Source organism: Diuraphis noxia, unplaced genomic scaffold, assembly GCF_037042655.1.
Source record: "Diuraphis noxia isolate RWA-SAM2 unplaced genomic scaffold, SU_Dnox_SAM2 contig0002, whole genome shotgun sequence".
Classification (NCBI taxonomy): domain Eukaryota; kingdom Metazoa; phylum Arthropoda; class Insecta; order Hemiptera; family Aphididae; genus Diuraphis; species Diuraphis noxia.
In genome coordinates this window covers 307486-331753 of record NW_028301712.1, presented here as the reverse complement: position 1 = coordinate 331753, position 24268 = coordinate 307486, and the positions used below count along the sequence as shown (strand labels likewise).

The following is a 24268-nucleotide window of genomic DNA, read 5'->3' as shown; positions in this document are numbered from 1 at the left end:
ATGCAACCGAGGTATTGTGAGTTGTATTTTATTGAATCAGGGGCAGCAAATCAGATTCGCATGGCACAACAGCCACGTGAACGACCATTATTGGGGAACTTGCTTACAGACTTAGACAGTATGTTACGGCGAATCAATCCATTTGCAGTGGCTTTCGAGTAATATATATTACTTTAAATTATTAACATAATTACATATTATTTAGCAAAATAAGCACATCACATTTATTAACATGTTACAAACAATCAAATAACAATAACACTTCAACATTTTATTGTTTAAAAAAAAAAAACCATTTAAATTAGTATTGAGTGCATTGAATACACATTACATTAATATAGGTATTGCACTTTTACATATTTCTATAGGATACAACAAATAATAACTTTGGTTAAAATTGCATTGAATAGTAGTGCAACATTTTTGATTAAATATCTATCCTTATTCTGTAGTTTACATTTTAATTAAAACACACTACTTAAAATAATTATTTTAAGTTTAAAAGACATGATTAAACTCCCACAGCTCCTTACAATTTCATATTTGCAATTATTCAATATAAATATTGATTTTACTTTTGTTACCATTACAGTGTGTATTGTACCAAACGACACTTTCACTTAATACTTCTATGCAAAATTGTATTTCATACTATACATTATTTGTGCTACACATCCGAATAATATGATATATACTGTGCTGTGATATTTATCAGGTTACACTTACATATGGATAACATTTAATCTTTATCCTTATACTGTACACACATGTAGATATATCATATGGCTTTAATAATACCACAATATTATTTTCTTACAGAAACATGCGACAAGTATGGCAAAGGGAACAAGATGCTGCTGCTGCCAATCCTATGTTGCAACCGAAAAGAGTGACCATGCACATCATCGCCGACCCGAACAATGACGCACGGCGACACAATCAACCAGCTGCTCATGTGAACGAAGTAGCAGTTGTCTTTGTTGGTGAAGATGGTCTACCACCAAGGAACCTCGATCTGGTCATCTATGACTTGAACCCAGTTGACCAAAATCACCGGATGCAAAGCATATCAGCTGGCTCACCTCATGCAGATCCAATGCTGTATCCATTGCTCTTCCCACATGGAGAAACCGACTGGCATTACAACCTGCAACAAGAGGGCAACCGCCGGAACGCAGTGCGTGTTCGGAACTCTACCAGAGAGTTTGCTGCTTATCGCCTGGCCATCAGATACACTGAAACTAATAGCAATGGGAATGAAGGCCATACATTTAGTTTATTACACGCTGGTGGTTTTTTATTACAGATGTACATATGCGATCAGTACGTTCGCATGGAAGCGAACAATCTACGTTACATCCGAGCCAATCAAAAAGCACTCTTTGCTGATGCCAATCAAGGCATTTTGGACCATATCAACCAACAGCTCCACCTAGACGAAATCAATCCGGTCGGCCGCAGGACAATTCTGCCTTCAACGTTTCTAGGTGGCCCTCGGTACATGAAACAATGTTACCACGACGCAATGGCCATTGTGCGTAAGTATGGAAAGCCTGACTTATTCATAACATTTACGTGTAACCCTAGGTGGCCAGAGATAGTAGATAACATTCCAAGTTGGTTGAAGGCAACCGACAGGCCTGATTTGGTGGCAAGAGTGTTTCACGCAAAAGTGAAGGAGCTAATGCGTGACATTACAGTGAATAAAATGTTTGGTAATGTCGATGCTTATGTTTACACCATTGAGTTTCAGAAACGTGATCTTCCACACGCACATATCCTCATCATCTTGCATGAGGACAGCAAGTTACTTACTAAGGACGACGTCGACAATGTTGTGTGTGCCTTCTTGCCTGACCCGGCAACTGAAAGGCGCCTACTTGACAGTGTGAAATCGCACATGATTCATGGTCCGTGTGGACAACTCAACCACAACTGTCCGTGTATGTTGGACAACAGTTGTACAAAAAAATATCCCAAAGAATATAGCGAGGAGACTACATACATTTCTGATGGTGGTTACCCGACTTATCGTAGGCCGAACAATGGACTTGTGGTCAATGTCAGAGGTCATCCTGTCGGCAATGAGTTTGTTTCCCGTACAACCCTTACTTGCTGGTCAAGTATGATGCACACATAAACGTTGAGGTGTGCTCAACCGTGAAGAGCGTAATGTATTTGTATAAGTACGTCTACAAGGGCCATGACGCAGCTACCTTAGAAGTTTGGAATGGAGATGAAATTGAAAAGTAAGTGATTCAAACTTATAGTTTTAATTGTTGACTTCAAAATTACATTTCATCTATCACTGTTGTGTCAAATTATTTTTATGATACAAATGATATTAACATTATCCAACAGTCAACCTAAATTATTTTAAAGCTGCATCAATCTCAGTAATGTTACCTTAAGTGTTATTCTGTATTTGTGATAAATGTTGTTGGTAAATTGGATTTTCATTAATATTAATATCTACAATATAATATTAAATTACATTTTGTAATCTCATACACAATAACAACATTTTGTTAACAAAAGTGACATTGCATACCACTTCAATACATTAATTAACTATACTTTACACTTAACAGACATTTGTATACAACATAAACGGAACATTAGCTATTTCACTTAAAAGGAAGTATTCACTTCTTTATTACATAATGTTCTATTGACATTGAATTGGATGTGAGCTAATCACATTTCTATGATTTATATATTTTATTCTTGAATGTTTATTTTATACGTTGGTATTGATTTCAGTTACGTAAACTCACGGTACGTCAGTCCACCAGAAGCCGTTTGGAGGTTATTATCGTATGAAATGCATAACAAGAGTCATACGATCGTTAGACTTCCTGTCCACCTGGAACACTATCACAACGTGTACTTTGGACCAGGACAGGTACTAGAGCGGGTGCAGAACGCAGCTCTGGCTCGGACCAAACTCACGGCATTCTTTGAGCTCAACGTGACGGACGTAGAGGCTAGACAGTACCTTTACCAAGAGATACCGGTATATTACACTTGGAACGCGTCTAGGAGAACGTGGTCACGACGGCAAAGACAGATGACGTACGAGACGTTGGCTTGAATGTACGTTGTCAACCCACTTGATCGCGATCGTTTCTATTTACGATTGCTACTTCTTCACAAGAGAGGCCCACAGTGTTTCCGGGACATGAGGAAGGTAGACGGGGTAGAGCATCCAACATACGCGGCTGCAGCCGTCGCGGTGGGAATTATGGAAGACGACCAAGCTATGTTGGCGTGCATAGCTGAATCAGCAACATTGGACACTCCAGCCCAGCTACGTTACCTATATGTAACGATGCTATTGCACTGCGAGATAACAAACCCGCTGGCGTTGTATCAAGCCAGCGGACTTCACGTGTTGGAGGACTTCAATCACCGATTGAGAGACATTGACCCAGTGGCGTACCTGTGAAACATTTTTTTTTTTTTGGGGGGGGGGGGGCATAAATTAATTGCACAATTTTTTATGGTTATAATTTATAATATAATCTGAAACAAAATATGAATTATATAACAAAATCTAAATTTCTTTTTTTACTGCCAGCAAATAAATCAATAACTTCGTCAACTTCAACTGTTCTGTGTCTATGAATATTAAGCAAAGCTAACCCAACCAAGCGTTCTACGCCCATGTTTGACCTTAACCAAGTTTTTAATCTAAGTTTAAATGTACAAAGCAATATAAATTAAAATATAATATAATCATGCATGATGCAAAAGCATATAATATAAAATATAGATAACTATCTAACCTTCTTAATGTTGAGAAACTACGCTCAGCAGAAGCTACAGAAACAGGCAAGCAAGCAATAATATGTAGTATTTTTTTAATATTTGGATATAATATTTCATTACACTGGTCCATAAATGTTAATGCATCAGTAAGAACAACTCCATCTATACATTAAAATAACACAATTTGTTTCAATAAATTTGTAGTTAGTAATGTTAGACCATAAAATATTATTACATTACCTTCACTTTTTATTCTGTTCCATTTGTCTTTCCAAAGTTCTATTTCAGATTTCAATTGTGACTCTTCTAATGCTTCATCATCAAATTTATAATGTGTTACTATAGTTTCTGTGACTGTGTTAATCATCTTGTCATCAATATGAATAATATGTTTTTGGATAAGTTGAATCAATATCATTATTGTTTTGTTTTTTTTGTTTAAAAATCTTGATTTTAAGTCTTCTAATACATTGTCTAATAATGATATAAATGCAGACACGCTGTAATATTCTTCGGTACTCTTAGATTGGTGATTAGAGCGATTAATTTGGTGTTTAGAAAGTCTTGGAGTTTTTATTTCAATGTCAAGATCTTTCATCAATAAACTGCTGTCTTCGAATAATTGTTGAAAAACTTTTTCACACTGTGTACGTTTATTTTCCAAAATACTTATAACATCTTGAATACAATCAAATGCAGCTAAAACATCATTATCTATTCCTTGAAGTATTTTACTAATTGGAGCTGTAACACTAAGGAAGTTAGATAATATTTCAATCGAAATAATAAACTCACAAGTGCACATAGCTGTTAATAATATTTTTGCTTTCGATGAAGAATCTTGTTCACTCCACTCAGAAATATTGGTTAAGGCTTCTATAATTTGAGGTATTGATGCTTTAAAAATCATTATGCTGTCATGGCGTTCCACCCATCGCGTTTCACAAAGACTTTTTAAATGAGGCTTGCCATTTAAAACGGTTTTTAGTACAAAGTTTCTTTTGGAAGACATATTAAAAAAAGAGATTATTTCTTTTAAAAGACCAACATTATTTCTAATACATTGTACGGTTGATGATTTAGAAATAGCTAAATTTAAGGCATGGTTAGCACAAGGACAGTGAACAGCATTCTTCGCGATTGATTGAATAGTTTTAACAGCTCCTCGGATTGATGACACCATTACTGAACAACCATCTGTACCAACCCCAACGCAGTAGTCCGGGTTTAAAGAAAATTCTTTTAATATTTTAATTACTGTATTACCCAAAATTTCACCAGTAAGTTTAGGTTCATATATGATATTGTCAGTGTCTTCTTGAATACTATATGTATATTGTACCTCCAAGTCTCCATCCTTCCCAGTTAAATTTGAAAATTTAGTTACAGGTTCAATGATAAATTTTTTCAAAGTTATCGTATTATACCTTCCTCCTTTATTGCTAAATAAAACACAATACTTGCAGAACAAACCCGACTTAACATGAGAATAAATTAGCCATTTGAACAGTTCGAAATAACTTTTTCTTAATGATCTTTTCACATTTTTACCATTTCTAATATTCATAGTAAATGGATATATGAAGTCATCAGGTGGTATATTATCCATATTAATTATTTTTTCTTTAATATTATCAGATAATGTACGACCGGGTGTTCTTAAAAAGTTTCCAATGTCCATGTTGTATGTGTCATCACAAACTGCACTGTTACAAGTAGCTTTACTTAATTTAGTAGATTCATCATTTTAGTGTAGATGATTCAATTGGAATAATATTCTTTGAATTGGAAGATTGTGGATCAGATGTATGAAGTTTTTTCGTGATGGGTCCAGTGCTGTCATCACAACAACGCTTTTCAGCTTTTTTTGATACCCATTGAGTCAATTGTGTCTGAATGTTTGATTTAGACATAATGAATAATATTTGCCTACCCTAGATTCTAAGAGACATCTTTGCAATGGTACACAGTTGGTTGTTACTGAACTGCGACGATACAATTTCAAAGCGAGGATGTTGTCTGGTGGTGCACAGGAAGATATAGTCATACCTGCGGTACCACTCACCGTCGAGTGGCGAAGACGACCTGCCCATTATAATGCGACGAGTGCAATTTCCTGTACGTTTGTCATTTGCTATGACTATTAACAAGTCACAGGGACAAACGTTTGATAGAGTTGGATTACTCCTGCCTTCACCAGTTTTCACGCACGGACAACTGTATGTAGCGTTTTCACGTGTGAGGGACTCTCAATCCATCAGAGTTGGTATGTACAGATATGATCGTGGTAGATTCGTCACTAGGAACATTGTTTACAGAGAAGTTCTACAAGCAATATAACTGTATATGAAGTCTACTACATCTTTGTGAACATCAAATCTGATCTGTGTGATCAAAGTCTGTGTGACAAGTCTGTGTGACGTATGGTTTATAAGCAGTCATAAGTAAAACTTGCGGAGGAGAGAAAGTTCGACAACCTCCACGTGGTTCTCTCTGGATGCGGATTTCGTAATGAATTCGTAACTGATGTCGAACATGAATTTAAGCTGGCTGCAACTCACACACTGGGTGGTAAATTATTTATTTACTTAAAAAAATATCAGCAGATATTTGTATTGTTTCAGAAACATTTCTAGAAAAAATTTTATCAACGCAGATGTAACAGAAACACAATAACAAAAAAATCATCATTGTACTACTACTAATCCAAAGAAAGTTCGACAACCTCCACATACTCTCTCTGAATGCTGATTTTGTAATGCATTTGTATCTAATGTCAAACATGCGTTTCAACTGACTGCAACTCACACACTGAGTGGTAAATTATTCAGAATTATTTATTTACTTAAAAACACCGCTAGCTCAATTATACAAATTGCGTAATCTTACTTTAAAGCGATTTCGTGGTATTATTTTATTATTATTATTATTATAAGCCGGGTTTTTAGCTATTTACACGTAGAACCCGTGGAGGTATTATTGCGTATTTTAATATCGCGTCGTTGGTTGACAAATCTACGAGCCGCGATGTTGGAGTTGTCGTTTTCATGATCAAAGTACGGAAAATATAATACTTCAGTCGTAATAAACTCATCGCCGACCATCTCCCTCAATCTAACAACTTCGGTCACTCCCTTTTGTAATATATTAAAACAAAGTAATTTTGCGGAAGTTTTAAAAAAATACAAAAATAATAGTGTGGGACAAAATTATAATGGCACATAAGGGTGGTTTTGAGGCTTTAAATAGATATCTAAAGGATATAAGGTGAAATAATAGGTTAATGGGTGGTGTAACGGTTTTACTGGCTGAAGACTTTAGGAAGACTCTACCAGTAGTACCAAAAGGGACCAGAACTGATGAAGTCCAGTCATGTCTTAAAATATCTACTTTATGGCCTCAGATTAATATACTCAAACTGTCAAAAAATATGAGGGTATACCTGGGAGAGGAAAAGTTTGCTGGTAGATTTGCAGATCTTTTACTTGAAATTGGCAATGGTGATTATCCATCGTTTGACGAAATGATAACTATCCCACAAAGTTTGTGCACAGTTGTAACTACTATTATATAACCTACTAAATAACTACTATATTCATGATAAGCCTATGGAATGGTTGTGTGAACTTGCTATACTCACTCCAAAAAATAACCAAACTGCGGCTATCAATGATACACTGCTGATGTCTTTTGAAGGGGAAGAAAAAAGTATATACTTCAATAGATATGGTGGTCAACATAGACGATGCAACTAATTATTCGGTTGAATTTTTAAATTCATTGAAACCACCGGGTATGTCATATCATAAGCTTATTCTGCGTGTGGGCACACCTATTATGTTGTTGCGAAATTTGAAACCACCTAAACTGTGCAACGGGACCAGGCTTAAAGTCAAAGCCTTACATCGCAATATAGTAGAACAGTAGAAGCCACAATTTTAACTGGATGTGCGAAAGGGGAAACTGTGTTTGTACCACGAATCCCTTTAATTCCGAATGATCTTCCGTTCGAATTTAAACGATTACAGTTTCCCCTCAAAGTCTGTTTTGCAATGACTATAAACATGTCTCAAGGCCAAACTCTCAAATTTGCAGGAATAGATTTGCGAGAAAATTGTTTTTCACATGGGCAGTTCTACGTAGCTTGCTCACGCATAAGCTCACCCAGTAGCTTGGTGATTTTGTTGCCTACTAATAGATCAGCGAAGAACATTGTCTACAAAGAAGTTTTGTAGACTACATTTTGAAAAACTTTTAGTAAAACATATTTTATTTTGAACCTTCAGTGCTAAAATTTATCGTGAACAAAGCTACGGCCGCCAAAAGCTATAACTTATAGAATAGGTTATGATAATAGTTATTATCTTAAAAACTAAATTAATATGTATAAAACTAGCTGATTGTTGAAATATAATATTTAATACATCTTAATTAGTAACTTATTTAGTTATTAGTTTGATAATTATTAGTTATTTATTAGTTTATTAGTTAATTTAGTTATTATTTTTTTATTATTTAGTTACTTATTAGTTACAATTTTATTATTATCATAATCAGTCAGCTTACTGTTTTATATACGAGTATATACAGATATTATTTAACAATCTGAATTAATTTAAATTTCAATAGATTAAACAAAATTTAATCTTGCCAGGTTACCTATATTTATATACTTAAACCCGGCAACGACGGGTAATAATTCAGCTAGTATAATATATATTTATAAAATATTCATCAAATGTTACGATTAAAGTGGAAAATCAAGTGAATTATTTGAAATGTTTGGGATGAATTTTCAAGTTTTTCGGTAGAATATAAATCAACAATTTATTTTAATTGGATACTTTTCAAAACTTTCTAGAGCCATATTTCTTTTTAACCAAGTGTAGACTATTTGTGAGTAGTATAGATATACCATTCCTGGCGCACTTTTATTTTATCAATAAAAGATCACAAAGAAAACAATGTGCAAAAAGATCAGACAATTGAAATGCAATAATTATTAAAATATTTTTCGCAAAACTTATGATATTAATAATTAAAATTGAATTGCAATAATTATTAAAATATTTTTTATTTTTTTTACAAAACTTATGATATTAATAATTAAAATTGAAATACAATAATTATTAAAAAGAAATTGAATACCTTAGTTAAAGGAATTGAAATGTATGATAAAACAATGGATACAACTATCAAAGATTTTAATAAATTACAAGAAAATGAAATGCAAAATGAAATAGAAAAATCAATATTAAATAATAAAATATTTGTTAAGTTTTGTAAATATGAATACTATATTACTAATAATAAAAATATTAAAATCATGAAATATAATCTAAATGCAATTCCTATTAAAGGAAATATTATAATCGTCGATAATGGACACAATATTTCTGGAAATGGAAAGCCTTATGCTTCTAAAATACTAGAATCACCAACTTGGCTCGAAATTTGTAAGATAGCTAATGATTTAATAATTACAACAGGTACTTTTTTATTCAAATATCTTCATGATATTTGTGTTTTTCAAGATTTAAGAAATATTAAAATTTGTTGTCTTGGCATGGGAGGTACAGATTCCGATCACAAATTGCTTAGAATATAACTAAATAATCATCATTTTTTAATAGAAATATTTCTATTAAAAATATCTTAATATATTATATTTAAATAAATTTTTTATAATTGTCAATAAATTCTAAACATAAATGTCCACATATAGGAGGATCATCATAGTTTTGAAACTTGTCATTGTTATACCACAGATTATCATCACCTAAATAATTTAAAATTTCAGGAGGAGGAGTACTCGAAAATGAATCAAAATATATTTTATAATTTTTTATTTTTTTCCATGCAAACCAATGAGAACCATTTTGAGTAGAATTATTTAAATTAAATATCCCACATTCATTTTTCAAAAAGTTGTATAACAACCTGGATAATTTTTAATGTTTTTTCTAAATGTTGATATATCGAAATTAATCATTTTTTCGATTTTTTTTTTTTATTTGTCTTCAATCCAGAACCTTTATTTTTTTCCATTTCTTTATTGTGTCGAATTATTTCCTCTTCTATTTTTTTCTTTTGTTTACTATCTTTATAACTATCATACAATGCAATTAAAGCTGGAGTAGTTACTGCTGCAGCTTCTAGAAAAGGTAAAATTAATGGTAAAAATACACCTTTAATTTGCTTCGGTGTAATCTCCAACCTTACTCCAGAATTTTTTTTCTTGGCATTTTTTAATTTATCTATTTGATTTTGATCTAAATAATATTTATTTTCTCCTTTATATATTTTATCACTAGCAATATGAATTGTCGCATTAGAGTTTTTTTTATGAGCTTCAGCCAACTTTTTTTTATGGTTTTCAGTTAATTTAAAATGCAATTTATTATACAAAATATTAAATTTTATTCAAATATTTAATTCATTCCTAAATATCTTTTTGTTTTCATTACATTTGCAGTTGTCAAAGCAGCAATTTTTTCATTCAAAGAACTATCAGAAGCATAAAATCTTTCCATTGCTTTTTGTTGTAAATTTTTATCAGCGATATGTCTTGTTTTAGTATGTTTATGATCTTTATAAAAATAATCATGTTCTCTTGCATATTCGTCTAACTTGTTAATCGGGGGAATATTTTCATCTAAATTTGTAAATGGTCCTAGATAATTATATCCAGGCCAATGTATCGGAGGTAATTTTGAACAATTTAAAAAATCATTAAAAAACCCTGAACCTTTTATAATATCCTTTGGTAAATGTGAAATATACGACATTAAGTATTCTACACCTTTAACGGGAATATCAATTATCTTTTCTATTTTTTTTAATACAAAAATTAAGAATTTCAAGTTTTTCATCATGATAAGTGTTTTTTCCCGATCTTTCTGCAGATGATATAACATGTAGTCTGTCAATTAATTGTTTAATATTATATTCTAACTTATTTGTTGTTTCTTTTGGTAAATTTAACAAAGATTGTAGTAAATATTCAACACCTTTTTTGGGAGTATCAATCAGTGTTTCCATGTTTCGTTTAAACAAATGAACGATACCAAGTTTTTCATTATGAAAACCATAATTTCCCGCTATTTCTTCTGCTAATATAAAATATAGTCTGTCAATTATTTTTATTATATTATCGATATAAATAAATTCAATAGGATTATTTGTATATTTTATTAAACCTTCTCCTTTGGGAAAACTTTGTGATTCTTTCAGTGTTGGTGATTTATCTTTTTTTGATGTTTTTGGTTTACTTTCTTTAGTTTTTGTTGATGTTTGTTTAATTTTTTCCCAAATAGGTTAAATCATTTCATTATATTTAGCACTTCCACTTGATTTAGGTTTTCCTGTGTTAATATCATTATTTTGGTATATTGAATCTGTTTCAATTAATATTTTTTCATAATTTTCAAAATCTTCTTTTGTATAAAATTCTGATTTTGTAACATCTGTATGAGTTAATACCTGGGGTTAGTATATGTTTTTTTCCATTTAAAATTATATCATCAAAGTCAAATATTATAGGGTATTTTCCGATCATGAATTCATCAGTTTTACTTATATGATATATTCCAAATGGATTAACACCTTTAGCTTCATTTGGTAAAGTTGGTAAATATTTTTGCGCATTTTCACCTAATATTATTATATTTTTAGGCATAGGAGATTTATTTGTTGTTATTCGTGGAGAACTTTTAGGTGTTTTCATATTATCTTGATCTTCTGTTAGTCGTAATAATTCTGGATTACGAGGTTTATAAGGAGTAGGTATTATCATCTTTTGAATATCATTATCGGTTTTAATAGCAACCTCTTTAACATCATTAACAGATGATTCAACATTTGATAATGCTTTTAATATTGGTTCATAATGTTTTACTTTTTCTTCTGATGTATATTTATCGTTTAAAACTGTTTTTCTATAGTAAATTTTTTTTAAGATTAATTATTTTTTGTATATTTTTTGGTGTATATTCAACATGTCCCTGAATAGGGGACGCGTTATTGATGTCACCTTCATCTTCTTCTTCATCTTTCTTTATAAAATTTAAATTTTTTTCGGATTGTTCTAAATCTGATTTTTTAAAAGTTTTTTGTAAATTTTGTCTAAGATGAATTAATTGTTTCATTTTTTCTGTTTCGTTTTCTAAGTTATTTCAGACCTTGGAATTGTTTTGGTCTTCAAATGTTATATTTTTTTTAATTTTTATTTTTTAATTCATTTTGAATTTGTTTGATATCCATTTATTACATAAAAAATAATTTTCATCGTTCATCAATACTTAAAATATCATTACCTTTATTGTCAAAGATAAAATTTTTTATTATGTCTATTGTTATGAAACCATATGTTTTTATTTTATTTTTTTTATCATATGTTTTACAATAAGTTCTAAAAATGTGTTTAAATTTGTCTAATGGTATAATTTTGCTAATAAAATCGGACCATATTTTTTCAATATAATAATTTGACTGATTAAAAACAATTATAACAGTTAAATTATTTCTTATTGTTTTTATATCTACTGAAGTATAGCTTTGTGTTAAATAAATAACACTAATATTCTTTGATCTCGATCTTATAAAATATTCCATTATCAACTTTTGATCTTCTAAAAGAAAATCATCAATAACCACTACACTATTAGGTTCACAGTCATCAACAGATATTATATCACCATCAGAAAAATGAATGTTTATAGAAGATATTCCATCAAATATTTTTTTTAATTTTTTATAAACTGGCTGATCAATATTTTTTGTAAAAATATATAGATTTTTATATGGAATCCAATAACTTATAATCATATTATACAACAAAGTTGTTTTACCACAGCCAGATGCTCCTACCACTAAAACTCGTGAAGGTATTTCAAATAAAGATTTTTCTTTACTGTCATCTTCAATATATTTTTTTACCATTAATTTATCCATTTATATAAAAAAAAATATATATATATTTGCTATTATAAATAATAATGTATAATATTTTTAAAAAATACGATCAATATATTGAAAGATCTCAATTTAAAACTTTTTTACCTGTGAATAATTCACAACTTAATACACCTAATAAAACTACAATTTTTAGAATAGATAATATGGATGATTTTCTGAGCATTAAAGATGCAAAATTTTATATTTTTGGTAGATATTTGCAAAAAGATGGAAAAGATTATCCTAAAGAATCAAAAATACAACTAATTGATAATTTTCCTGCATTTTTATTTACTAGAATTGAAGTTAAAAAACATGGTAAAGTCTTGGATGAAATCGAAAATCCAGGATTTGCTAGTACAATTAAAGGTGTGTTAGATTTTTCTGTGGATCCAAACGGACCAATTATAAACTCAGGATTTTCAAGCAAATATAAAGGTGGAGGTCGTTTTAATGTTATGGGTAAATTATCACAATTCGGATTAGGATGGTTTAAAGACCAAATATATCCTGTTTTCCAAGGTGATATGGAAATAATTTTTACGAGAAATACAGATGCATTGCAATATAACACCGTTTATATTTTTTAAAAAACATTGTGTATAAAAAATTGGTTTGTTTGATCCTGTTATTGTATATTCAATATCAGGACCTAGTTTCCATGAATCAGGCCATACCCTATTTATAGGGATTAAATATCCCATATATTCAAAACCTAAACAATTTGATAAATATTCATCAAAACTTAGACCGATTGAGGCTGTAATATTTAAAAAATCATCAATTAATTCAAGACTTATTTTAGGACAATCATAACAATTCATTAAATTTTCAATTTCATTTATTGTGTATATTCCTATTGGAATTTCAATCTTCGGTATTTCACCATTTCTACCTAATCTAATTGTACATTCTTGATCTATATTTATATATTTTTCTTCAGAAGTAGGACAATACATTAAAGTATTAACAACTAATGAAAAATCAAATTCTGTGTTTTCAAATCCTAAATTTTTTTTAAATTTTTCATCTAATTTATAATAACAAGGAGATTCAATTTGAATTTTTTTATTATTATAAGATAAGTTATTAACTGTATAAGTATAAGGTGAATAATTACGTATAATAATATTTACGTATAATAATAATAATATATAATATAATATCAACGTTTGTGTAGCTAGACTGATTATTTTTTTTTCACATCCGTTATTGCAGTGTTATCTAATATATAGGGTGACAATAATACTTATTGTATACAGTTATAGGATATTATCATTTGTCGAATACCAATTATATTATTTAAATAGAGTGTTTTATACTATTACACATATTTGAGTAATGTGGCTCAATGGGTAAGGCGTTAGGCTTTGAATGCATTCATAGTAGGTTCGATACTGGCTGGGGGGAATTTAGTCGTGATAATTACAATGCTACAACATGTGGCTTGTTCAACTATATGCTAAGTATAGTTGGATTGAAGACGCAGTGGGTTGTAATATCATTACTAATGTTCTCCTCACTGGTCCCTGGAGTCTACAAATAACGACTTCTCATTGTGTTGTGCTACAATGATGGTGAAAGTAGTCCCTGCTGTACAGACGTTTGAAAAAAAAAAAAAATAATAATAATAATAATAAAAAAGTGTTAGATTCGGATGTCTGTACAGCAGGGACTACTTTTGTAAATTTTTTGCATTTTTTTTTTTCAATTGAAAATATTTGTTATTATTATTATTATTAAATATTTTAAAGTCTGATAATTCATTTAATAATTGATATTATCAAGTCGGAACATCACAGATATTATTTATATACTTATCTACACTACATACTAAAAGTTTACCCCTCACTTCATATTTTTGATTTAAGTATAACTCCGGTAATATTTATGTTAGAAAGTTCATTTTTGCTTTAAACATTTTTAATTTTAATTCTCTTTAAGCCCCCCTCGTAGTCTGATAGTCTAAAATTATTTCCAAAGATTTTTGGAAAAATCAAAAAAAAAAATTTTTGCAATATAAAATGAGCGATGAATTATTACAAACTATACATTGTCTTAAATGTAAAAAAAGAACAAAAAATTTAAATCCTATTAAAATGCAAACAGTTAATGGTCGATGGAGAATTTCAACAAAATGTTTGGATTGTAAAACAAATAAAAGTAAATTTACAACATCATCTGAAATTGAACAACCCGTCACCAATAAATCTATAAATCAAAATATTTCAAATAATACAGACAAATTTTTATTAGCTAATGAACTTCATAAACCAGTCAGATTAAGATTTCCTAAAAGAAGGATTATCACTAAAGGTATTGATGATCTATGGGCTGCTGATTTAGTTATAATGAGAAATTATTCAAATGAAAATAAAGGTTATTGTTATATAATTACTGTTATAGATACTTTTTCAAAATTTGTATGGGCATTACCACTCAAAAATAAAGATGGTATTAGTGTTTCAAAAACATTTGAAGAAATAATAAAACAAGCTAAATCACAAAAACATCAACCACCAAAATTACTACATGTTGATAAAGGCTTGGAGTTTGTAAATAAACATTTTAAACAAACTTTGGAAAAATATAATATTCATATGTATCATACTCAAAACGAAGAAAAATCTGCAATTATTGAGCGATTTAATAGAACATTAAACAAAAAAATGAGAATAAAATTTGAAATGCAAAAATCTAAAAAATGGTTTAACATTTTACAATCTTTAATAGATGAATATAATTTTGATGATATACATAGATCTATTGGTATGAAACCTTGTGAAGTAAATAAATCTAACGAAGACCTTGTTCTACGCAAATTATTTTATACAAAAAACAAACCTAAATTAAAAATAAAATTTAGCGTGGGTGATAGAGTCAGAATAAAAGCTTATAAAAAAACATTTGCTAATAAATACAGTAATAATTGGACAACAGAAATGTTTATAGTTAATGAAATTTTAAACACAAATCCTATAACCTATAAAATTATAGATTTAAACAATGAAGCGGTTGAAGGGAGTTTTTATAACGAAGAGATGCAAAAAACAATATTTTAATTGTTATTTAATTTTTCTATATTTAACGCGTGTCCCATTCGGGCACACGTTATTATTGTCTCCAGATATTATGAATTGTTATTTTTAATCGAAATTATTCTATTAAAAAATTGAATCTAAAAAATAATAATATTTTTTATGATAAATAATGAATGTATTAAATATTACTGAACCCTTAGTTAAAGAAATTGATAACAATAATAAAATAACAAAAAAACAAAAATGATATAGATCAAACAATTGTACCTTTTAGATATAATAAAACTTACAAAGGATTACCAATTAATCAAGAAAAACAAAACAAATATAATTATTTGAAATTAATGAAAAATGATATAAAAAAATATATGAAAAAATTTTCAAAAAAAGATAATTTATATGTTGAATTTTGTGGTTTTGAATATCATGATAATACTAAAATAATTAAATATAATCTACATAAAATTCCAATTTATGGAAATATTTTCATTATTGATCAAGAAGATGATAATACTAGAAATCCTTATATTTCTAAACTATTGCATTCACCAAGTTGGTTAGAACTTTGTAGAATAGCCAATGATATGATAATTACAACAGGTAATTATAGACATCGTTTTCTAGAAGATGTTAAGGTTGTTCAAGATTTAGGAAATCTTAAAATGTGAAAATTTTTATGGGATCTTAATATTAAATTAAATAAATCGACGATATGTTTCACATTGTTTTTAAATGACATGAGTTAAAGGAAGTGATATCTATAATACAACAGACGAGAGGTGGAATAGTAAGTCGGTCAACTCTTATCTGTTTTAAAAAAATGTATTTTTAATAGAATAATTTCTATTAAAAATTTGAATGTAAAAAAAAAATAATATCCTATATAATAAAGAATGGAAAGTTTAAATAAAATTGATTCCTTAGTTAAAGGGAATGTTAATATTAATAAAATGGATAACAAAAAAACATATCCTAACAAAACTTGTGATAAATGTAACTTAACAGTTACTTACAAAAATTGGTCTAGACATTTGAAATCTATTCGTCATCAAACAAATGATGTAGATCAAACAATTAAACCTAAATTTAATAAAATGTACAATAAAATTCCAACAAAAACAATAAGAACAAAAAAAGAAAGAATACCAAAACCACATAAAGTTTTTAATTTTAGTGCAAAAATGTTTGAAAAGAAAGATAATCGACCTATTCTAAAAATTGAAGAAACTGCAATTAAAAGTAGATTACAAACTTATGTTATTGAAAATAACACGGGTATTAAAGATCCACAAGTGTTTTAAATCGTTTAGATAACCCAGTAATAGGACGCATTAAACATGAATTAAAAAAGAAAGATTTAAAAGTAAATATTATGATGTTAGCTATATATAAGAAAGGTAAATCTGAAGAAGATATGATATATAAAGAATGTAATTTTAAAACACAAAATGAAGATTTTGTAATGAAAGAATCTCAATGGAGACTTGATCAAATTTTAAGTTTGGGAATAAATATAAATAAATATGTTCCTTTTAAAGGTTCTTCATAATATATTCCATTACCTAAAGATATTCAAAACATACACGCTGTTATAAATGTTCAAAATGAAGATGATAAATGTTTTCTTTGGTCAATACTCTCTGCTTTACATAGTAAAGATGTTAAAAAAGATGCACAAAGAGTTACAAAATATAAAAAATGGGAAAATGAATTTGATGAAGAATTAAAAGGTATTGCTTTTCCAGTAAAATTCACAGACGTTCCAAAATTTGTTAAAAAAACAGAGGATATTTCTATTAATATTTACTATCTAGAAGAACAAGGACAATATACACATATAATTTTACCACTAGAAATAACTAAAATTGAAAAAACTAATCATATAGATTTGTTGTATTTAAGAGAGGATAATGAGAATAAAGGTCATTATTGTTGGATTAAGGATTTATGGAAATTAGTAGGAAGTCAAATGACAAAAGATGGTCATAAAAGATTTTTATGTAAAATGTGTTTAAATAGTTTTGATACAGAAAATAAGTTAAATGAACATAAACATTATTGTGGTAATAATAAAGCTGCTAAAATGATTCTACCAGAACCTTTTAATAAAACTTTAGAATTTGAGAAGTATAATCATTCTTTAAGAATCCCTTTTGAGATTATTTTTGACTATGAATGTACACTCGTACCAATATACACTTGACAACCAAATGATAAAGAGTCTTTTACAAAATGTTATCAGAAACATATACCTAATAATTTTTGTTACTATATTAAATATAGTAATGGTGATTATAAACCTCCTGTAGTATATTCTGGTCCAAATGTAGCTCAAGAATTTTTAAGATGTATGTATGATGAAGAAATAGCTATTTCAGAAATATATGATAAAATAGTTCCAATGGAATTGATGACTGCAGACCAAAAAAATAATTTTAATAATTCTATCAAATGTCATATATGTGAAAGATTATTAAGTGAATTACCTCCAAGGTTAGAGAAAAAAATTAAAAATATTTCATAATGCTATTGAATATTATAAACAATATAATGATTATGAAAATATTAAAAAATATCAATATCTAAGGAAAAAAGAAATAAAAAATAAAAACATTAATATGAGAAAAGTTTGCGATCATGATCATTTGACTGGTAAATATAGAGGGGCTATATGTAATCTTACTTATCAAAACCCTAAATTTATTCCAATCGTTTGTCATAATCTATCAGGTTATGATGCTCATCTATTTATAACAGAATTTGGGAATGATGACAACGATATAAAATTAATTCCTAATAATGAGGAAAAATATATTTCGTTTTCAAAAATTATAAAACGTACAAAAGTGATCAAAGATGAAGAAACAATATTAACAACAGAATTAAGATTTATTGATTCATTTAAATTTTTACCAAGCTCTTTAGATAAACTAGCAAATAATCTTGAAAAACATCAATTTAAAGAGCTTAGTAAATATTTTCCTGAAGAACATTTAGATTTAGTTACTAGAAAGTTAGCTTATCCTTATGAGTATATGGATTCTGAAGATAAATTTAATGAAACATGTTTACCACCTATAGAAAAATTCTATAGTTCTCTCACTGATAAAAATATAACCAAAGAGGAATATGAAAACTCACAAAAAATTTGGAAAGTATTTAATATACAAAATCTTCGTGAATTCACCAGTTTATATAATAAGATTGATGTTTTACTATTAACAGATATAGTGGAAAATTTTAGAGACATTTCTTTAAAAAATTATAAATTAGATCCTCTGTGGTATTACACTACACCAGGATTTGCGTGGGATAGCATGTTAAGAATGACAAAAGTAAAGCTAGATTTATTAACAGATATCGATCAAATATTGATGTTTGAATTCGGAATAAGAGGGGGCTTATCTCAATGTAGTCAAAGATATTCAAAAGTAAATAATAAATATATGGGAGATAAATTTAAAGAAAATAATGAATCAATATTTTTACAATACTTGGATGCAAATAATCTTTATGGTTGGGCAATGAGTAAATATTTACCTACTGGAGATTTCAAATGGGTTGATAATCTGAATGATTTTTATGTAATGAATATTTCTGATAAATCATGTAAAGGTTATATTTTAGAAGTCGATTTATCTTACCCTAAAGAACTTCATGATCTACATTCAGATTTCCCTTTAGCACCAGAAAGACATTTTGATGACAAACAACTCCCAAAATTATTAACAACTTTGTATGATAAGAAAAAATATATAATACATTATGAAACACTAAAATTATATATTAAACTAGGTTTAAAGATAGAGAAAATTCATAGAGTATTAGAATTTAGTCAATCTCCTTGGTTAAAAGTGTATATTGATTTCAATACTAATCTTAGATCAAAAGCTAAGAATGAGTTTGAAAAAGAATATTTCAAATTAATGAACAATAGTGTTTATGGACGTACTATGATGAATGTGAGAAATTATGTTGATATAAAATTATGTTTTAATGTTTCAAAACTAGACAAATTAATTGCCAGACCAAATTTTGATAAAAGAACAATTTTTACAGAGAATTTAGCTGCAATCCATATGGAAAGATGTCAAATATGTTTCAAACAACCAATATATATATAGGAATGTGTATTTTAGATTTATCTAAATTGTTAATCTATGATTTTTATTATAATATAATAAAGAAAAAATATGGAAATAGAGTTAGATTATTATATACAGATACAGACTCACTAATATTAGAAATAAAAAATGATGATTTCTATCATGATATAAATGTAAAGATAGATAATAAAGATAGATCATTAATTGATGATTATTTTGATACATCAGATTATTCAAAAGATAATATTTATGGTTTACCTTTAGTTAACAAAAAAGTCTTAGGTAAGTTTAAAGATGAGTTAAACGGATTTAACCTAGGTTTAAGATCCAAATTATATTCACATCGAATCTTTGATAGTGAAAAGGAAATTAAAAAATCTAAAGGTGTTAAAAAAAATGTTGTGGAAAATAAAATATGTTTTAATGATTTTGAAAATTGTTTACTAACAAAAAAATCAAAATATGTTAAACAACATTTATTCAGAACTAAGCTGCATGATATTTTTACTGTAGAACAAAACAAAAAAGCTTTAAGTGCTTATGATGATAAAAGATTTATTTTGGAAAATAGTATTGATACATTAGCTTGGGGACATTATTAAACAAATATAGATAGAAATGATTTTGTAAGCCATCTCAATACATTAATTAAAAATCAAAATAAAAAAGATTGAAAATATAATATATTAAAATATTTTCCATTTCTATTATTTATATCACATATCAATATTTTCTAATATTGAAATATTGCATTTAAATTTTCAATTATTAATATTATAAGTTTTGCGAAAAATATTTTAATAATTATTGCATTTCAATTGTCTGATCTTTTTGCACATTGTTTTCTTTGTGATCTTTTACTGATAAAATAAAAGTGCGCCAGGAATGGTACATCTATACTACTTTTGTGTATTATGAGTACTTGCTTGCGAGTATTTCTACCCCGCCAGAGGCAAATTATACTTTTTATTTATACAAATAGTGTTAGTTTTACGTATTATAAATATGATTATGTTTTATTTTTATAACTAGCTGCTGTCGGAAACTCGCTGTCCTGAAACTCGGGGGATAGGTGAGACTCGCTGAAGTGGGCGGTGGAGGCTAGTGACGACAATGTCGTCGTAGTTTTACATATAAAAATTGTTCCTGTTTAAAAACAAAAATTTGAGGAGGTGATAAGGATTTCTGATAATGCTTGGCGAACTCGTTACGAAGGCGGGAATGTTTGAATTTCGAGTTTGAGTGTCTAGATATATTCTCACATCACCTATGGCCTATGCAAATCGGCCATTGAATAATACGGCCTCCCGTCGCATGTCCGATGCTTTTTCGTATGTAAAAAATCGTCAATTTGAAATCAATGTTTCAGTGTCTAGCAAGTTAATCTCCTCAAGTGAATATCGATTAACATATATGCAGCAGCTTGTCAGGTAGGCAATCCACCTGCGGTGGATTGCAGACCCTCTGTTCCGCGGCAATACATGAAATTCGGCTACTTTGGTAGTATAAACCTATTCTGTACACGCATAATATATTATTATAAACATTTTAGAGCACACATGATTGTATTCGCCATGATAAACCCTAAGCAAATTTTATCATACACAGAGAAGTAACGTAAACCATACACACACACACATATATATATATTATATACCAGCCATTGAATTATACGGCCTCTCGTCGCATGTCCGATGCTTTTTCGTATGTAAAAAATCTTCAATTTGAAATCCATGTTTTGGTGTCTAGCAAGTTAATCTCCCCAAGTGAATATCGATTAACATATGTGCAGCAGCTTATCAGGTAGGCAATCCACCTGCGGTGGATTGCAGACCCTCTGTTCCACGGCAATAAATAAAACTGCGCTACTTTGGTAGTAGATATATATCTATTTTGTTCACGAAAAATATATGAATAACAAAACGCATATAAACGTATTTAATCTGATAAACCAATAGCATTTGATCATATAGACAGTCAATTTTATAAATAACACGCAATTCGCAATAGAAATTCACGATGAATAATAATAAAGTATTAAGTGAATTAAGAAATTAATGAATATCACAAATAAAATGGTGTGCATGCCGTGTAGAAATTCTCATGATTAACAGAGTACCTATGGTTTAGTCACAAATTAGTAATAAGTATTAATACAATGATGATCTATTTTATTGTGTTTCTGTTACATTTGCATTGATGAAATGAGTAATATAAAAGATATTCCTTTTATATATGTGTTTTTCTTCAAGGTGTTCCTATATAGTAAATTTTTTTTATATACCTATATAATCGAACCTAACTTATATTAAAATTATATACGTCATCATAAGTTTGAACAAATTACTGCTGGAAGTTGTGTAGCCTATAGGTTATTGAATAATACTGAAGACAACATATTGTATGTTTTAAGGAATTGGAATTTATTTAGTGTAACCAATGGCTTATTTTATATTATATACTACTATATACTATTTTGTATACTATACAGTATACACACACATAGCTTAATTAAATGGTTTTTTTTTTCTTGAAAACGGTTTATTATGGAAGACGGATCGTAAATGGTTAGGTACCCATCAATTATCATTTATCGTCGTTGTGGGATATCCAAATACATTTAGGCATATAGCTCTAATTGGTTTTCAGTGATGGTGGAGCAACCTTCACTAAAAAAAGAACTAAGTAATAATATAACAAAAAATAATTAAATAAAATTCGAAAAAAATGCAAAAGATCTCAGGTGGCTATGTTATTTAAATGAGCCACCGCAAAACTTAGCTAGTCCTACAACTAACAATTTTATTATTATTAATTAATTAATAAATAATACGATGTACGCGTAGATATAAGATGTGAAGTGATTAACGGTACTAAGCGATATCCAGAGACCACAGTATTTTCAAAAACACTTTTATCGATATCATTGATATCAATAAATAGATCACGCGTAGTTATTAAATATAACAGACTAAAAACACGGACTACCTAGTATTCAAGTATTTATTGTAGGTATAATATGCAACAGTAATTCGAGTGACAAATTATGATCATTAGAACATTGGAAAATTATGAAAAAAAAAAAAAAAAAAACGAAAAAAACATTAGGACATCGGTAAATTAAAAAAAATACAAAAAAAAGATCAAACAAATTAAATCAAATTATTAATTGTTATCATTAGAACTACTTTTTTCCTTAAGCGGTCGGAGAAAAATCTGTCAAATTTATTTTTCTACGCCGCCGGGATTGAACCCTATACCCTAACATCTAATGCCTAACGCCTAACCTACTGGGACATCCTACCGAGATACTGGATTGTGGAAAAACTTTAGCATTTAAACCGTTTTAATTTAGCGGCGATTAATACTAAAAACGTTTAAACGTGTGAATTATGTGTCAGTTAACCTTATAATATAGTAGGTATGTTTGTTTTTAATCGATGTGTTTATACTATTTCGGTATAGTATATCCATCTATGATTCTGTTCATATTGTACTAAGTTATGTTTCTATTCACTGTTTAGTCATAACATTTAGTTAACCTACCATTATTTTATTGCATATTGTAACTAACAAAATTAATCAAGAAGTCATGTGAATACACAGCAATTTCTTTTTTGTTAGGTATAAAATAAAATCAAAACATATTGTAATATATACAAAATCATTGTGTATATTTTAAAAATACATATACACGGCTAAATAATTAAGTTCTAGGTAAATGTTAAATAATTTACAATTAGTCGTTACTTCTAAATGTAGTGTAATATCAATATATTATTTTTTATTTATTTTGATAGTCTATGTTTGAATAATTTTATTAAAATCAAACTATTGAAGTCCGTTTAACTAAATTTGCTTATTAATTTATTCTAATTCTAATGATTTCTACACAATTTATCAAAATAAGGGAGTTTAACATAATATGCATGTATGTATACTATTTAATAAAAATAACATTTCATTTTGTCAACAAACTGTTTTGTGACTATACTATTATATTACATTGATGTACATTTGTAGGCTTGGTTAAATAATTAACCTAACCAATATAGATTACCTACTTATAGAATCTACCTTGCCCATCATTAGCATAATTTAATACTGTATGCATTTCAGTACATATAGACTTTCATAACTAACACCGTCAATGAACTAAAGTGTTATTTAGATCTATCACATATTTAATAATTTATTTTGATAGTCTATGTTTGAGTAATTTTATTAAAATCAAACTATTGAAGTTGGTTTAACTAAATTTGCTTATTAATTTATTCTAATTCTAACGATTTTTACACAATTTGTCAAATTAAGGAAGTTTAACATTATATGCATGTACCTGTGTATTATACTATTTAATACAAATAACATTTAATGTTGTCAACGAACTGTTTT

The 24268-nt window shown here is 28.5% G+C and overlaps 1 protein-coding gene and 2 pseudogenes across 1 annotated transcript; 2 read left to right on the top strand and 1 right to left on the bottom strand.

Moving 5' to 3' along the window:
• On the top strand, window positions 1-1892 carry LOC149057910 (uncharacterized). The gene is made up of 3 exons (XM_089221293.1): window positions 1-158; window positions 820-1710; window positions 1754-1892. Exons 1-3 carry the CDS (start codon window positions 1-3, stop codon window positions 1890-1892), a joined length of 1188 nt encoding a protein of 395 aa, XP_089077419.1.
• Window positions 1893-1900: 8 nt separating this feature from the next.
• On the top strand, window positions 1901-2253 carry LOC149057909 (uncharacterized; annotated as a pseudogene).
• Window positions 2254-3542: 1289 nt separating this feature from the next.
• Window positions 3543-5684, bottom strand: LOC149057908 (52 kDa repressor of the inhibitor of the protein kinase-like; annotated as a pseudogene).
• Window positions 5685-24268: the final 18584 nt, after the last annotated feature.

Excerpts from the sequence above, each read along its gene's own strand:
- LOC149057910 (XM_089221293.1), top strand. The coding sequence starts at position 1 with ATGCAACCGAGGTATTGTGAGTTGTATTTTATTGAATCAGGGGCAGCA. Across the intron at positions 159-819 it reads CCATTTGCAGTGGCTTTCGA|AAACATGCGACAAGTATGGC; the intron begins GTAATATATATT and ends ATTTTCTTACAG. Across the intron at positions 1,711-1,753 it reads GACATTACAGTGAATAAAAT|AAACGTGATCTTCCACACGC; the intron begins GTTTGGTAATGT and ends ATTGAGTTTCAG.